The sequence below is a fragment of the Bemisia tabaci genome, chromosome 4 (genome assembly GCF_918797505.1).
Source record: "Bemisia tabaci chromosome 4, PGI_BMITA_v3".
Classification (NCBI taxonomy): domain Eukaryota; kingdom Metazoa; phylum Arthropoda; class Insecta; order Hemiptera; family Aleyrodidae; genus Bemisia; species Bemisia tabaci.
The window spans coordinates 7,994,849-8,012,649 of NC_092796.1; the positions used below are offsets into that span (position 1 = coordinate 7,994,849).

The following is a 17,801-nucleotide window of genomic DNA, read 5'->3' on the forward strand; positions in this document are numbered from 1 at the left end:
TCCACAGGACGTTTTTTCGCAATTTGTAGATGCGAAAAGTCACACTGAAAAACTGCCTACAAACTCAATATTAATTGGCATTCCAAGAGTAACCAAGAGAGGAGAACGAGCCGAAAGCTAATTTTAGTCCATTTTGTTGATCTTTCAATTGTTTGTTTTTATTTTTACTCAGTTAGTTTTGCTGATCATTTAATTTTGCCCTATCTCTTACCAACATTTCAAAAAAAAAAGTATTATAGTTAATTATACTCATGTTGCAAGAACATGAGAGCCTTGCCCCTCTGAAATGGTAACGGCAAAAAATCGGCCAAGTTTCTATCGCACGACTCGACTCTGTGACGAATTTCCCAATAATTATCTGCAGAGACAAGGCCTTAGAAACTCCATCAATGGATTAAAATTTTCTTATGGAATAATAGATAGTCTTTCTTAGAATAAAAAATAAAAAAACAAGATTCTTGATTCATTTCGACAAAAAAATAGTTCTCCAGGAACTAAGATGCTTTTTTCCATGAACCGTTACAATTGTTGGAAAGTTTGTGGGTGCAACAACAGCGATTGACCCATTTCAATTAAAGTGAATTTCTGTACTCTAGGATTAAAATTCGAAGAAAAGTAAGTGATAATGGGAAGAAAGAATAAAGTTCTCATATATTTCATTTCTGCAATGCGCTTGTTGATCCCATAAGTTATGGTTCATTATATTCAACAGGTTCTGCTCGAATGCTTATATTTTCTTGCCATGGCCATTTTTAAATTGAGAGGTTTTCAGAGGAGAAAATCAATTAAAACAAAGTAATTACAAAACAAAACTTATCTATTTTAAAAAAGTTTATTCGTCAGGTATTTCTAGTTCTTCATCATCGATCATATCAATATAATCATGGGGTTGTTTGCCATCAATGACACATCCGACAGACTGAAATCAAACAAATCGTACAGATTAGAAGATGAAAATTATTGAAAGAACAGAGAAGAGTTACAAACGAAGATTGGGAGAGGGACACATAAATTTGAGTGAAAGGTTTTCAGGAATGTACAAAAATTTTAACCAGGGATGCAGAAAGTTTCAAACCTTCCTCAAATTCAATTGGTCTTCTGTCCAAGTTGAATCAGCCCTCCCCCATTTTTAACCACAAATCATGACCCCTTCCCCCTACGGGTGAAAAAGAAGAAAATACACTAAAAACCACCAGAACATCAGTTTTTACTCAGATACAATGCTGTATCTTGCTGGGGATTTCCTTATTCCGTCCAATCTTTTTATGGTTCCTCAGTTTTTCCTCTTCTTACATGGGTTCCGCCATCTTTTCATGCGACCAGGTTGGGCTCGTGGTTAGAAAGTATCTGAACCCCTGCTTTCACCACCCAGACTCAGATCAGCATTTTACAGTTAATTTCATTTTATACTATTTCAATGTCATTTGGCAGAATATGGGTCAAAATTATTTCGGAGTGGTTGACTAGCCAGAAAAATGGCAATCTAACAATTAAGAAGATCTTAGAACTTTATACAGAATTGATGATTAAGCCAACATGCCTTAAAAGTCAGTGAAAAACTGAAATTCTCATTGAAGTGGGAAAAAGCTTATCTTGGCCGAGATGGCAAAGGTGATACACCGTTTGAAACAAAGCTAATTACAACCAAACAGTTAATACAACCAGGCAAGATTCAAGACTTATTGGTACCATTATTGGCACAGCCTAGCTTCTTAATTTTCTGCTTCCAACCTTTGAGAGGTCATGGAAACCAGTTCGAGGTTTGGGCATATGGCAGACAAACTTACCTCCACCTAATGAACAAATTGTCTTGAAACATTATACGTCGGAGGTCAAAATCTGAAGAACGTTGGCATTGTATGACTTCCGTGCAAACTTTTAAGTGATGAGCCAGGATACGAAAACCTGCTCGTGGAAAAATTTATGTTCTATTGGATGGTTTGGTTCTTTAATGAAATTCAGGAGAGCTTTCCAGCACTGCTACAATTAAGCAACTTTGCATTTAATTTTTTGTAGAACAAAAATACATCACTCAAATTGTTTTCGATAAGAAAGTAGTCAGAATGTTATTTGCAAAATACCGCATTATGACACCTCAGTTGCAAATGAGACGCAGAATTGCAAAATTTGCGCAGCATTGCATAGCTTCCTATCTTTTCATCAGAGCACCATTATTTGAGAAAGGAAAAACGTATTGAACCTTCCTGTAACTAGAACTATCGGGCTAACACTAAAAAAAGGTAAAATTATAATTGATGTTCATATGAGGAATTTACAAAAGATTTAGTACCTGGCAGGTTCCTAATATTTCTTTGACGGTTCCTTTGAATTCTTTGGCCATTGATCTTGATCGCATGGTCCTTGCTATGTTGAGTACATCATCGAATGTGATATTACCACTGTGTTTGACTGGAAAAAGGTTAAGGTGAAAAAAGATTACAGAGGTGCCACTATAAGTACAGAAGGGTTCTTCTATCAAGTTCAAAACCGAAATTAAGGGTTTAAAAAGTAGTTTGAATAGTAGTTAAAATCAAGGAGCAGCAAGGATTTAACAGGAACTTCCAAAATTATATATGTAAGCTTCAAGGAGTAAAAAATAATTTTTGAAGGCTTTGAAGAATGGCTTCCAAATGGAAGACTGATTTTCCTGTACCTAACATGATTTTTACCAGCTTGCTGCAGAAGAAAATTAAGAAAGCAGATAGATAACATACAGAAAATGCTATCAGAAATTTTGGAAGTTTTCAATACAAAGTAAAATAAGACCTGACCTCAATAAAGCTGTCAAATAAAAATAATAAGATAGCATGAAGTAATGAAATATTTTTCCATTTATAATCCAGAAAAAATTAAAGTATTTTCAAGGATTTTTCGAGGCATCAAAAATCATGGGGAAGAACATACCTCCCTAAATACTTGAAAATGGTTTCAGTCTTAACTGAACACAATTTAACAGTCAAGTAGCTTTATGACAAGTGATGAGTAAAAAACTTGAGTAGATAAATGAAGTGCCTCCTGACTAGATTTCATGCTATCAACAGAGGTGTTCAAACCCGTGATCAGGCATGCAAAAAATGCTTGATTTCTAGATCTAAAGGCAAGCATTTGATATTGCGTGAATCTTGAAATATGGAGCAAAATCAAGACCTCAGAAAAGAAGTCCTGAAAGTTAGGAGGTTTTTTAGTGCCATGAGTGAGGGAAACCCTGAACATTTCTGCGAGACAGAAACGCTTCATTGTGCAAAAAAGTCAGCAATACTGAACTTTCTACACCTCCACAAAAAAGTACTATTAAAATTTTCATTTGACAGGCTAGAGCTAGTAGCGACTTTTTTTAAGAATTAGTCACCTCAGTCACTTATTACAAGCCATTTGAGCCACACTGCATCTTTGCTTTCTATTGCTACTATAGGTGTCAGGATTTCCAGGGGCAGTGGGCTCTTCCAACAATGTTATTTAAGGACTAATGTCACTTCCAACCTGAGGGAGAAAATTGAACGGCAAACCAATTTTCCAGAGACATCTGTGATTTTGTTATGGATTATGAGGATTTTTGAGCACTAAGCATGAAATTTGCAAAAAAGAAGGGGTATAGTACAGCAATGAGCAATGGAAAATATGTGTAATTCTTCTGCAGAAAATTAATAATAAAAAGAAACTTACTGTTCTTGACCTTCTTTCGGTCCCTAGGGGGTTCCTTGAGGGCTTTGATTACTAAAGATGCGGCAGATGGGACTACTGAGATTGTGGCCACCCTGTTTTGAATTGTCAACTGTACAGTTATTTTAAGTCCTTTCCAGTCAGATGTAGCCTTGGCGATATCATCTCCAACCTTTTTGGGGGACTGTAAACAAAAAAGATATTTATACATAAAATAAGGTGACTCCATGAATGGTATTAAAATTAAGATAACAAAAAAATTGTCCTGAAACAGAATATCTGAGCAAATCCAAGATCTCAGGTTTAAAATAAACTCAAACTTAAAAGGAGATTAACCTCATGACAGACTTACTTCACCCACAAGCTTGAGTTGGGACCCGCATAACGGGGATTTGATGGATAACGCATTGGTTCTGTTTTTTCATGATCCTGACTGATTGAGCAGTTGGAGGTGTTGTCGGCTAAGTTGGCACTTGATTACATTCCGTTAGCAAGCAACCGTGATGCAGTTGTCCGATAAGGATCAAGGATTGACTATGCTCACAATCTGGATTTTGTCAATCTTTTATCGCTTTTGGACAACTGCATTGCAACTGCCAGTGAGCGGAGTGGAAACAAACGCCCATTAGTTAAAAACACCTATATTTTGATTAAAATGGTTTGAAATAAACCTAAGAAATGCTTACTAATGACCAATTTTTGCTAATTTCTGTAAAAATGCAATAGGAGGAGCTGCTTAATAGAAGGGATAAGATCATCTGTGTTATCAATAGCAGTGTTAGGATTTACAGAAGATAACGCAATTAAACTTATGATAAGTAGTGTTGATGTGTGATACTACTTACCAAACCTAGTGGACCAATTTTAGGAGCAAGGGAAGATGTGGCTCCAACTTCACCTCCGACACATCGCAGGTAAACTGAAAGAAAAAAATGAGGATTGCCTTTATTTCATTTTCACAAGAGAAATGCATCCACTAGAAAGAGATACCAAACAGGTAGCTTGTCTAAGGGTGGAATATACTTTATAACTGGATCGCATTTAGCAAAATGGAACCAGCGCAATTACAGTGTTGTAAAAATGTTGCTTCTTCATAATTATCTAAGATAACTCTCAGGATGGCGGATAGTTTTTGCTTCCTTTCAAATGATTGTTAATATGAAAGGAAAATAATGGTGTAAATCAATTTAGAAATCAATTAAAGACACATTAAATATGAGAACGTTCAATGGTAAGAAACACTTGGAAGCATCATACCACCATGGTGCAAACCAGAGACAAGGTCCGGTGTTTGTTTACATTTGAAGAATATAATATCAAATGACGTAGCCACTAAATCAGTCTATATTTTGGGGTTGATATGCTAGCAGCAGAGCAAATATTTCAACTAGATAATATGGCATCAACGATTCCGCAAAGAGTGAGGTCCGAGGTGTGTGTAAAAAGTTTCATGTCAGACTAGACCGCTTCAAAACAATGAGACCCAGCACTATCCAATTCAAAGATCTTTGTCTTTTGCTTGACGTACTTGACTAGTACAAGAATAAAAACGGTAGGTTTTCGCTTCGGTGGTTTGGCGCTAAAGGATATAAACTAACGTGGCGTTGACTAGTTCTCTAGAAGCATTCATTCCACATCAGCCCATCAAACCAGAACTGAGAACAGCTGGTGAGAGACAGTAAGACTTTAGCGAAAAAGGGGTAAACCTTGGATAGTCTCGTCCGTGTTGAAGAGATGAAAGGGGATTTTACATGTTGTTTGACGGGAAAGAGGGGTTAGGTTGGAAGAGAATCACATGTCGCTGACAGATGTTGCCTTCCGTGAAGGAGCACAGTTGTAGATGTGTTTCACACTGTAAATTCTACCTTGGACGCAAGTAGATTGCGACCGGATGTAATTGTAGGAAAACTAAGGATCAAAAACGTAAAAATAGTACGATGACACGTGGTGATGCGTCCGAAAGTCGCAAGTTAGCGGTCGGTCAAACAAGAGCATTAAGGTTGAAGATGAAGAAAACCAAGGATAAAAAGTTCGAACTTTTCTTGAAGATTACTTACCGACTTTAATTTCGTTTGGATCGAATTTTGGACCCATTTTAAAATGCACTCAACAAAATCTCCCGTGTGGAGGCTTCGGAAATAAAAGGCAACAAGATCAAGATGGCAGGTATGACAGAGACTCTTCGCAGTAGACAGTCACTTCAGCTCCTGTGAGTGCGTTTCCAAAACAATGATACAATTACAACTTACCCCTTTATGGAATCCCCAGAGTTCAGGGCGTTCAAAATATCATTATCTGTCATAAAGCTCAGATTTTTAATCCCTTTCTAATTGCTTTTCTTATTTAGAGTATACAGTGACACAAAGTTCTGAATAACATGTTTTAAGTGTACACATATAATGCTGCCCCTCTTTAGCAGAGCATACTTGTCAAGTTGGTTGCATCCTCGGTTCCTTGATAAAGTTCAATGAAAATTAATAAAGTTGAGTTTTTCTAATGGTAAAGTTTCCAATTATTTTCTATTAAAGATTGCATTTCCAGTATCACAAGTTCGATTACATCAATTCAAGCTCAAATTGCGTTAGAATAATCTTTTGCCCACAGATGATCAGTCATGTTTCGCGTGAGTCTCCTCTATTCAACAAATTCTCTGTGATTTTGATAAGCCAACCCCTCGAATTTCGATTCTCGTTCTTTGGAAGACGACCATTTGCATTCTTTCTTTCCGATTTCGGATTTCGGCGGCATTGTGAAGGGAAGATCTTTTGTCAGTGGGCCGTGGAAGTGTCTTTTTTCTCGTGCACGTGTAAGTTTTTCTAGTTCATAGCTCTTAAACTAAAATGTAAGCTTTATTGAAACGTTCACGCTATTGTAATGTGCTGTTTATCCGGCCTCCGCCTTCGCGGTTCGTTGAGCTCCATGTGCTTTTAACCAAGGTCGGGAATTTCAACCGCATGATCCTTTGTATCCGGCGGCCGAAATTCTCCGAGTTTGTGCAGAGTCGGCGGATTTTCAAATTTTTATGCCCATTAGAGTGACCAGACAAGTTCTCGTTACCCTGCCCCTCTCACCCCAGTCTTTAATGGCCAAGACTGAAGCTTTTTTAAAGCCTGCACTTCACACCTTGCTTTATTTCACAACAGGCTCATTGTGTCGATGTCTCTCCGCACCCTTTAACTTAGACCTTATCTGCATGTCAAACCGTATTTTCTACTGCTGATGCTCAGTACAGTAGATTCTTCTTGTCAGCCAGATGTCTTGTCGAGTATGTTGCTTTGATCGCTGATGATGATCTCAGCTTGTAAGTCCAGTTCGGTGCTCCATTCAGAATGAATGCAGTGAGTGATCAATCTCCTGTCTCACACCAAGGCTTGCTCGATACTCACATGTATGGCCCACTATGTTTTCATGACGGGCGAGGATTTCAACCATTCATTGGTTTACTCCATGAAATTTGTGAGAAACCCTAGCACCTTGTTCTAAGAGTCATTCCTCTCTGTTCATACTGTTAAAATGTATCCGTCAGGTCTATTCTGATTGTTCTGGTCATAAAATTCTGCTGATTTTCAGTGAGTCGGAAGGTGAAGAATGCAAGATGTACACAAAGTTGGTAGCTATTTTGAGTTGACTCATAGGTAACAGAGAATTTGAGAGAGTGTATAGAAGATTCGATCCTTCAACAGCACCAAGATTGCTTAGTATTATGAGGTGAGAAGTAACGTTGATCAAAGACAGAAAAAGCAAATAAAGGCGAGGAGTGCGGAGTCTCCAAATTGTCTTGCACCTGTTTCTGGCAACAGTCGATACTTGACTTTTGTCTCAAGATTCAATACATAAGCGAGCTCAAGTTGGCAGATGTTACAAGAAGATCTGTAGCAATACACATAAGTTCCAAACTGCTTATTGGCACCATGCCTATTTCAACCACCTACTTAATGATATTACTTTTGCTAATGATTAATTATTGACTTTTTCTAGTAACTATCTGAATCAACAATGGCTGCAGACCCACAAAAGGTTGACAGTAATGATGAGACTGAAGGAATGGAAGAAGATACTGGAGATGACAGCAACATCGCCCAGGTTTTCAGACGGCCTGATATTCTTGCAGCTCTTCAAGGAAGGCTTAATCAAGAAATGATCGCGGTAATTTTTTTTCCCACCTATCACTCTTATCGATCAATGAACTTGTCATTATCTTTCTGTTGAAAACTTTTAATGTTCTGTAAGAGGTGCTACAGCACATTTTTGTCGATTGATCTACTCATTGAAATTTCTTCTTCTAAGTATCTTTATTTCTACTGGGTACATGATGAAGATGGAACCTGCCCAGACAGTGGACAGACTTAAAAGCCTATTTTCACACTTGAAATGCAAGGAAAGACTTAGACTGAAACTTTTTTGTGAAAGACTTTTCATAAGGCAGTTGTGAGCTGAAATGCAATCAAAGCTGCGAGCACCGCCATTTCTGATGTTTCTTTCGCAGCTTACTAATTATGATAGAAGAACTTTCTGCCTAGTTTTGATGGGAAGGGCCCCTTCTTTCGCATCACTCTCTCAGCAAAGGCAACTAGGTCTACCCCTGTCTCTTGTGACAGCATTGCCAACAATGATTTGTCATTCCCTAATGCGCTCTTCAGGGCATCTTGCTCAGATTTTGCTCTTATGCACTTGAGGATGGCATTTTCTGTGTCATCAATTCTCGATGCTTGCTGGAATCACAGAATTAGTTTTTTCTCTTAGCTAGTGCTCGAATGTATTCATCAAGAAGAAAATTTTTCATTTGATCATTGTCTGTTTCAGAATCTCCCTGCTCCGGTGAAGAGGAGAATCAAAGCTCTCAAAAATCTGCAGTTACAAACCGCCAAAATAGAAGCAAAATTCTATGAAGAGGTCCACCAGCTTGAATGCAAATATCACAATCTTTACACTCCGTTTTATGAAAAGGTTTGATTCTCTCATCAACTTCCTCTTGGTTTTGTGGAGAGAAATTTTTTTATTATCTTCACTGTAATTCTTTTAATCTGAACAGACATTAAAATTCAGCTGTTTACAATATCTCAGGGTTGTTTGCTACCTGGATAACATGTAAAAGTTGGGGGGAACAACCATCTGGGAAAAGTCAGCTAAGAACCCCACACGAAACGGGGGCCTTAGGCTCCCGGTAGATTTTGATAAAACTTTAATAGATATAATTAAAGTTCATCATCAGCACAAAGTAAAAAATTAGCTCATTTTAACAAGTAGAAGCCAAGATATTCGTGTTTGAACCCAGACTATTTTCTATCTTATCACAGCTTGGCGGAGGACCTGCGAATTCCGTCGCCTCTGGCTGTGGCGTTTTTCGGTCAGACCTCACACACAGTTAGGTGCCTGTACGTTCGGCTGGTGCAAAGGCCATACGCCCTCCTCCCTACATCTGCCGATTCTGTGTTAGCATCTCTGTAGGCACTTCAGAGGAGAGGAGTGAGAGCTACAAGGAGGAGAGAGGGGGCTTCTCGGCTGAAGTCTGAAGTGTTCAAGCATAAAAAAAGACTGAGGAGCGGCCATATGTCTTCGCCGCACAGAAAATGGCTTGTATTTAATCGTTTATATCTTGGCTTCCATTTGTTAGAATGTGCCAATATTTTGGCTTTGCGCTAATGATGAAGTTAATTTTAATCCATTAAAATTTCATCAAAATCTACCGGGAGCCCTGTGTTCTGTGCAGGGTTCTTCTGATGTTGGTCAAGGATTTTTCATGTATTAACAGCCATGCCCCATGTCTACATCCAAATCGTATCACTTATCAGACAGTCCCAGGCTCAAGTTGTAGGACTAGCTAACTACCCTGTCTGATAGTAAAGAATGGTGGCGCTCTCATTAGACATCCTGTCAAACCTTCAGCTCGCTTTCGGACTGTGAGTTCTGTGCGATTGGGTGTGTGCGCACGTGAGGTTGTGCTTTCACAATCCAACTATTAAAAACAAGCTTGTCCGTCCACTCATATCAAAAATGCAAATTGAAATGGTCTGAAAATGCTCAGATTTTCAATTTAATAGACTACTGCAACCTCGTGCATAAAGGTTAAAAATTCAGTGGATGGGAATAAAAATCTAATTTTTTCACCTGAGAAGTTGGTAGAAATCTGGAGGATATGATGCAAAATTGTTTAATTAAATGAAAAATACCACAGATTAATAGTATCTAGCTACTATTCACCAAGAAAATGAATTTTAGGGGAACAAAATAAAAAAATTCACCTGAGGCCAATTCTCAACAATTGAAGGGGGGAAAAAACTGCTTAATTTTCTCGCTACTCACCTGTTCCAAATTAATATTTTGCCTCTAATCATTCTCTTTCAGCGAGGAGAAATCGTGTGTGGATTATACGAACCCAAAGATGATGAATGCGAATGGACTTCAGATGATGAAGAGAAAGTAAGTGAAATCACGAAAGACATCAAAGATAAAGTTGCGATAGAAGATAAAAAGTAAGTGCATCTCCTTCATTATCCATTTATATTCAATTTATGATCTTGTAAGTTTGTTTTTAGCTCTGTTTTTTAATTTTTTCATCTTCGTCCAGTAATCTGCCTCAACTATTGACCAAAAATTAGCCCCCTCTGCTTAAAGTCGACTCCCAATTGACAGAATCACTTCGCAGGCTCTGCTCACAGGCCAACCTTTGATTGTCCCAAGACTTCGCTCTGCAAAGTAGTTTGTAGAAAGTGTACACTTGTAGAAACATTCCTTAATCATCCAATGTCCTTAGTTCTTTTCTCTTCAATTGCAGTTTATCGGCAGCTCATTTTCAGACCAACTTTGTAGACCCCAATAGACAATCAAATTCTGACCAACACAAACCATTTGCTGACAGTTGATTACCATGCCACAGTCCTCTTTGATCAAAATAGAGAGCCACCATTCATCAATTCTTGCTGCAGGGAACATCTCTGCAAAGTTTTCTTTTGAAAACAAAGCAAAGTAACGATTTTAGGACTGATGACTCCCGACACTTGGATAGGAATTGGTTTGGTTAGTTGATTGTGTACCGAGGCCTTGTTTTGCAACTGAACGTGGTGGAATTATGTTACCTTCAATGCATTTAGATTGTTCAAATGAAACAGAATGTGGTGCAATGGGATAAAGTTACTTTAAGGGTTACTTTAATAGGTTAAAGTCTCTTCATACAATGAGCTGCCCTGTATTTACAGTTACACTTTGATTTATTTATTAATGATTCTTTAAATTCTTACAAATTGTATTATTTGCCCAGGGAGAATCTTGAAAACGTATCTGGGATACCTGATTTCTGGTTGACGATTTTCAAAAACACTCAAATGTTGTCGGAGATGATCCAAGAGGCGGATGAGCCAATCCTCAAGCATTTGATCGATGTCAAAGTTATATTTTTAAATGAACCAATGGTAAGTGCACCAATTACTTACTTTGACGAGCTATTCTAATGTGATAGTATGATGGTTTCTTTTGAAACTTCCTAATATGGTTTGAGTTACATATGGACGTATTTCTACCAAACAGACCCAAGCGCATAGGGTGAGAAAGGTAGAGGGGGGCTTGGATTGGCGACGGGATCGGGCGTCCGGCTTATTCCGTCCTATACTCGCAATGCTTTTCCATGGCGCTTAGGTCCGTTTGACAGACCACGCTATCCGGGATTCTAATTTCCTCAAAAGGAACTCAAATCGGTGCTTAGCTCTGTTTGATAGAAATACGTCCATATGGCCAGCTTGCTGAGGCTAAAATTTTTTCTGCTGTACATAAAAACTGAAGAAGTGACGAATGTGTAGTCAATTTCATTCACTAGGGGAACATCAAGTGAGGCCATTAAATTTTTGAGGATCAACTATAATATTATTGGTCCTCTGTCTTAATGAGCCAATAGTAATGTATGATCATAGTCCCTGGAGACGTCAAGGTCGTCTCGAGGATCTCCTAACCCTACTACAAAAACGCCTCCTCTGTCATTGCCTTGTTTGTTTGGTGAATAATTGTTAGTTAGCATGAATCATGTTCTAAACCTGCTGGTAGCACATCAGAAGTGCAGATTTTTCTGATCTAGTTGCACTTTAAAGTGAAGAGCCGAGAAAAGAGGCTTGGAAAATAAAAATATCAATCTGCGACAGTATAAAAACCAAGTGTTATCCGTAAACTTATGTCAGTGTCTGATTACAGTATTAAAAAGGAAAACTTAAGGTACATGTTGAGTGGTTGGGCTTAAGTATTTTCTGCATCCCTGCATCACATTTTGATGATAAAACGATTATTGCAGTGCTCAGCAAGCAATGCTTAATTGCAGTGGCCAGAAATTTTGACTCCATATCTTTTTAAGAAGAAAGACTGTTTATAATTTTGCATGAAAATTTTTGAAGAATTTTTCAAAGCAGCTGTAATTACAAATGCCGTTTCTTTTCATGGAACCCTCTACATCCGGCTTTAAATGTGTTCAAGGACCAATTTTTATCTAATTTGTCCTCTCTTTGACGAAGCCAATAGTAATGTATGACCATAGTCCCTGGAGATGTCAAAGCCGTCTCGAGGATCTCCTATTCCTACTACAAAAACGCATCCTTTATCGGTGTTCTGTTCATTTAAGAAATCTATATACCGCTGGTATATTTTAATCAGTGGATGTTTTTAGATAAAGTAGGAAAAGAAATAATGGTTGAGAAAGTTTTATCTATTGAGCGCTAGGGCCCCCATGAACTTTCGGCGTCCCTGCATTGGTGAAACAAAGGAGCCCTGTCGCTCAATCGTCGTGTTAAAGAATTCTGGTTTGCTCTGTAGGTATCTCATAAGAAAACCAATGAGCAAATATTTTTCATTGAAATTTTGAAGAGCAACACGGGCGAAGTTTCATTCTGTTGTTATTTTTTTCCGAGTGGAACCCTTAGGAAGGCTTTAAATTTGTTGAAGGACCAATTATAATTTAATATGTCCTCTCCTTCACGAAGCCGATAGTAATGTATGACCATAGTCCCTAAAGGTGACAAAGTCGTCTTGAGGATCTCCTAATCCTACGACAATTTTGTTCAGTCATTGCTTAGTGATGATTAAACTACAGGAACGCATATAAAGTGTGCAGTGTTTCGAAATTGCCAATCCCACATTTTATTTTATGAAAGAGATTAAGCCTGCATTATTGCTTGGAATTTTCATAGATCATCGTTTACATATAGACAAAAATTCAGAATATTTTTCAAGAAATGACATTGAGTTTTTTTCTATTTAAATACTGAAGTATGACAGAAAGCCTGCAATGCTGCAAACTGAGACACGTGTTTCTGCAGTTTCTGCGTCGATATTTTTCAGAACTGGCTATCCTCGTATTTGAGTAGTCATAATCATATGGAATTTTTCCAAGTATTGTCGTTAAGTATACTTTAAAATAGCAGTAAAAGCATTGTCTTGCGATTTCAGAGATGTAAGTTAGCCACCTAAGAGGATAATCTATGTGCTAATACTTTATTTGCATGTCATTACTCTCTCGCTCCCCTCGCGAGTAGTGGAAATATGTTTTTAATTGTCTTTTCTCTTTCAACAGGGTTTCGTATTAGAATTCCACTTTTCTCCAAACGAATATTTCTCCAACTCAGTCCTAACTAAAGAATACTACATGAAATGCGCTATCGATGATGATGAACCTTTCAGTTTTGAAGCCCCTGAAATATACAAGTGTAGCGTGAGTATTTTTCGACTCTCTCTTCTTCAATTTTACTTCGAACTTACTTGAGCAACTAGTAGTTCGTCTCTATCAGTCAAGTTCATCATTACATACTTTTGAACTTTCAAGTCCTGGGAAGGAGAGTCCCATATATGAAAATGCCCTCTTAGTTTTAAGTTTAGTTTTAAAGTCACAAGGAGTTTTAAAGTCAATTAAATGAGGGGAAAAAATTATATTTCTTGTGTAAGGATTTCAACAAATCAGTGTCACATGACCTTGGTTATCGTATAGACTGCAGCTGTTTTAATGCATCATGTGTTTTATGCAATGACAGAAATATCATCTTCTCTTGTTTTAACTTGGCTCTTGGAAACATGATAGAAATATTTGTAGAATCGTTTCAATTGCAAGAAATAATCAGTTGCATGAATACGTTATACGTTATCAGGAAACATCAGGTATATCGGCCATGGCACGAGCCCAAGTATTAGAAATCAGCCGCACTCTAGACAAGGCAAAAAACCCTAAAATAGGTTCCTGACCATCAAGTTAAGGATGTACCATTGGAAAGTCTGATCGGAGTTTTTCCTTTTCATCTAGGATTCGCTCTGTGGATCTTGTGGCCATTGAGCGAAACCAATGCATGAAAGAAGAACAAAATTTTGCTCACCTGGCACAACAGTGACTTCTAAGTTGTGATTCAGCCATGACACATTAAATACAATGCTGACGCTACATGACTCCTTTACATTTTTATACTGTATTATTATTTTCCAAGATTTTCTCACTCATTAATTCAAGTTGTATACCTTTCCAACATGATTTCAGGGTTGTGTCATTGATTGGAAGAAAGGCAAGAATGTGACCGTCCGAACGGTGAAGAAGAAACAAAAGCAGAAATCACGCGGAGCTGTCAGAACAGTAACAAAGACAGTTCAAGTGGACTCTTTCTTCAACTTCTTCAACCCACCTCGCATACCGGAAGATGCCAGTGATGTAGACGAAGACACCCAGGCTCTGCTTACGAGTGATTATGAAATCGGCTACTACATTAGAGAACGCATTGTTCCGAAAGCTGTACTGTATTACACAGGTGAGTCGATTTTTCTTCACTTTCTCTCTTTTTTCATTCTACGTAAAGGCTGTGCAATTAATCATCACTTCGTTCAACAATATTTTTTGATCAATCAGAAAATAGGACTTTTTAGCCGTGCAAATACTTATAATTTGAGCAGTTATTCTAATGACCAGAGTATGCATATCAGAAAAAAACGCAAAATATCAGGAAATTTAATGTTGTCAGGAAATACCAGGTGTATTGGTCATGGATCAGGAAATTCTGAGCGAGTCAAGAACTTTTCAACTACATGCAAGAGTGAAACATTCAATTTAATTCATTTCATATGTTGGTTTGTAAAATCAATCGAGTGTCAATTTATTAATGCAGAAAAAAAAAGGTTTTTTCATTGAAAATATTTGGATGATCCATAATGAATTTCTGTAGACACCCTGATGAGTCATTCTTACCAACTCAACCAAGCTTGAAGGTGGTAGGAATCAAGATCACGAAGGGTCCCGCATGGAAAACCAAAGGACTTGGTGCCAGGGAAATTTTCCTATCACCTGTTTGATCCGGTGCTCTTTGTGACCTAAGGACAATGAGTTTCAAAAATCGAAATTTTCACTTACCAATTTAGAAGTAAACAGGACTGGAAAAATAATTTTTCAGAATTTTTACTAACATTATTTAGCAGAAATTTCCGTGATAGAGCAGAGCTTCTCTTACTCCTTGCGTGCCAGTTGAGAAGATTTGACAGATGGCCACTACCACGTACGCAAGCTGTTTTAGAAGAAGAGCCTCCAAAATGGGTTTTTTCAAACGGGAAGATCAGTTTGAAAAATGGGATGGCTGAAAGTTAAGATATATGTAAGACATTAGCTGCAGATCCTTTTTTTCAGTCATTACACCAAACTTATCTTTGGTTCGCTTTTCTGTTGTAGGTGAAGCACTCGAAGATGAAGAGTACGAAGAAGAAGAAGAGGAGGAGGATGAAGATGAGGAAGAAGAAGAAGAGGATGATGATGACGATGACGAGGGAGATGAGCCTGCACCAGGCAAAAAACCAGCAATCAAAGGCAAGAATGCCCAAAACCCTGATAACTGTAAGAACCAGTAGTTTCTCTCACTTGCATTTTGTTACTGTGTCTTTTCTGTTTCTTCCACGATTATTCTCTGTATTCTTCTTTTTTAACGAGAAAAAATATATTTTTTATCGCCTTTTTTAAATGTTCCGATAGGTTTTGTCTATAATAGTTAAGTTCCGCTTGTTTCTGAAACAAAGCTAGGAACAATCAAAACGCTTAATGAAATTTGTACTATTTCCTGTTACCTGTTACCCCAGTACATAATTGTATGTATGCATTTTACACAGGTTAGCTGCCATGCTCTGTGGAATCACTGTAACTCCGCCTGGCCCATTTTTGCCCCAAATTTTATTTATCATGACATGGATCTGTCACCATTATGTTCGCTACCCTCAAGAATTTTTCCCTAAGGCTCATGGAAGTGTCCTTATGGATCTCTCTTTTCAAATGTCGAGTGAAAATTAATGATAGGAAGTATTACCGGTGGGATAACTTGATTACTATTTTGGAGTTCTGGTGTACCCGATTAGCATGGCAGTCCAAGCTTTGGCATTTTCTGACTGCAAGCTCATTCCAGTAGGGAAGTATTAGAATCTAATAAAATGCGGTCGGCGCTCACTGGTCAATACAACATATGCTTGTCACGCATTTTACTGAAAAATTGGAAATCAAAATAATGTTGAAAAGTTTGCTTTTGTTACTATTTTTTTTTACTCTTAGTCCCTTGTTAGTTTTTTTTGTCTTTAATCATCATTTGTCTTGGAAGTAAGCTCTCGGAACAAGATCTGGTTTCTACCTTATCCAATTCTGTTAATTATCATCCTGTAATTTATTCTACAGACCATCTACAGACTTTATCTACTAAAAAAAATCGAAACTGGTTTCGAATTTCTCTTGTATCTATGACAGTAGACTCTGTTCGAATCATCGAAGGTTTTACAACTTCAAAGAAGGTAAATGTAGATGAAAAAAAAATGTTCTCAACATCCCTGCTATAATTACAAAGAGCCCGTGGATTTCTTTAATGCTGACCGGTACATGTAACAATAAAAAATTAGAGTTGAAGTACATGTGTATTTTTGTATCGATATTGTAAATGTTAAGTTATTGTTAAAATTTGAAACTAGTTATTATTTTATGCAAATTTAATTAATTTAATTTAGGTAGACTGTTTCATTTTTGTCCGGCACATACCCATATCTTTGCACTCCTTATGAGTAATTTTTATCCAGAGTGTCCTCCTGGCTCCTGGTTCTGTGTCTACTTTTTCAAAGCCTTTTTCGATGACGTAAAATTTCATTTTTTCTGTGTTAGTTTCATCATCCTTAAAATTGTTGTTTCCAAGCGTTAATTTCAGTTTTTCATGTATCCCAGTGTGCCAGTAGCACCAATCACATTTTTTTCCTTGTTCATTTTGAATACCTGTCTTCATTGAAGTTATGAAAGATTACAGTTTTAACATGATTGATAGCTGTTTCGATTAAACAAATTTTCCTCCTTTTTTAAAAATTCCTTTTGTTATTTTTTAGCAACCCTCCACTCCATTAACCCTGTACCTGTTAACGGTGCAACATAAACATCAGCATTCAGCTTCAATAAGCATTGAGATCAACTCTTGATAAAATGGAAACATTTTCAAGCCATTTTCTCATGTAACATGTCAGTAATGTCAGTTCAAAACATTTCCCTTCGACTTTTTCCTTTTTTTAAAAAAATACAAAAGCACAATTACTTTGCAAGTTAAACTTTCAAATCACCATGGAAATGGTAACATCTTTTGATAAAGTCATCGCTTTGACTGAGAGCAATGGAATTGAATGATAAGTTTTATATAAATGATAATGAGTTAGCATTTGTGACTTCTTAATTCTGAAGTTCCTGTTGTTGAATCTTATTATGTACACTATCACTTTTGCTATTAAGGGTAGGATCAGAAATCCCTCTTGCTGATTTTAATCCAGTTAGCAACCAACTATATCTTGTTCAAGTTTAGATGTTTGGCAGGTGCTTTTTAAGTCTTAATTTTTTACAAATGGACCTCTAAGACCCATCAGAAACTATAATTTTTCTTCTTGGTTGCAAAAAAATCAGAAATTTAATATGATTTCTCTAGTCATAAGCTCAGAGAACTGGAATTGTTGAAACATGTATAATCAGTAATGACTGGGTATTCTAACTATTGCTAAATTCTCTCATTATTTTCCTCGTAATAATTGATTCGAGCAGATTGGAATATATACAGCCAACTTTTCTCATGGGGAGGCACTATGCTATGTCCAAAATCCTAAAATATTTCTTATCACTTAACATCATCCAATAGTGTAGGTAC

General features: G+C 37.3%; 2 protein-coding genes across 4 annotated transcripts; one reads left to right on the forward strand and one right to left on the reverse strand.

The window, feature by feature from the left end:
• Positions 1 to 799: 799 nt before the first annotated feature.
• RpL12 (ribosomal protein L12) lies at positions 800 to 5,887 on the reverse strand. Its single transcript, XM_019052345.2, has 5 exons — positions 5,718 to 5,887; positions 4,506 to 4,579; positions 3,664 to 3,844; positions 2,291 to 2,409; positions 800 to 919 (listed from the first exon to the last, which is right to left on the reverse strand). Exons 1-5 carry the CDS (start codon positions 5,752 to 5,754, stop codon positions 833 to 835), a joined length of 498 nt encoding a protein of 165 aa, XP_018907890.1. The 5' UTR covers positions 5,755 to 5,887; the 3' UTR covers positions 800 to 832.
• Positions 5,888 to 6,312: 425 nt separating this feature from the next.
• Positions 6,313 to 16,981, forward strand: LOC109037592 (nucleosome assembly protein 1-like 1). Of its 3 annotated transcripts, XM_019052344.2 has the most exons (9): positions 6,313 to 6,466; positions 7,639 to 7,806; positions 8,464 to 8,607; positions 10,006 to 10,133; positions 10,919 to 11,069; positions 13,208 to 13,345; positions 14,156 to 14,420; positions 15,329 to 15,490; positions 15,760 to 16,981. In XM_019052344.2, the coding sequence occupies exons 2-9, from the start codon at positions 7,657 to 7,659 to the stop codon at positions 15,762 to 15,764; spliced, it is 1,143 nt and encodes a 380-aa protein (XP_018907889.1). In that variant the 5' UTR covers positions 6,313 to 6,466; positions 7,639 to 7,656; the 3' UTR covers positions 15,765 to 16,981. The 3 variants fall into 3 exon arrangements, with proteins under 3 accessions (XP_018907889.1, XP_018907887.1, XP_018907888.1); XM_019052342.2 differs by having other exon boundaries at positions 15,329 to 16,981; XM_019052343.2 differs by lacking the exon at positions 6,313 to 6,466 and adding an exon at positions 6,484 to 6,502 and having other exon boundaries at positions 15,329 to 16,981.
• The last annotated feature ends 820 nt before the right edge of the window (positions 16,982 to 17,801 follow it).

Bases quoted from the DNA above. Each gene is read 5' to 3' on its own strand.
- LOC109037592 (XM_019052342.2), top strand. From the start codon at position 7,657: ATGGCTGCAGACCCACAAAAGGTTGACAGTAATGATGAGACTGAAGGA. The intron at 11,070-13,207 runs GTAAGTGCACCA...CTCTTTCAACAG, and splicing joins TATTTTTAAATGAACCAATG to GGTTTCGTATTAGAATTCCA. The intron at 13,346-14,155 runs GTGAGTATTTTT...ACATGATTTCAG, and splicing joins CTGAAATATACAAGTGTAGC to GGTTGTGTCATTGATTGGAA.
- RpL12 (XM_019052345.2), bottom strand. From the start codon at position 5,754: ATGGGTCCAAAATTCGATCCAAACGAAATTAAAGTCG. The intron at 4,580-5,717 runs GTAAGTAATCTT...TTTTTCTTTCAG, and splicing joins TCCAAACGAAATTAAAGTCG to TTTACCTGCGATGTGTCGGA. The intron at 3,845-4,505 runs GTAAGTAGTATC...TTTTGTTTACAG, and splicing joins AAATTGGTCCACTAGGTTTG to TCCCCCAAAAAGGTTGGAGA.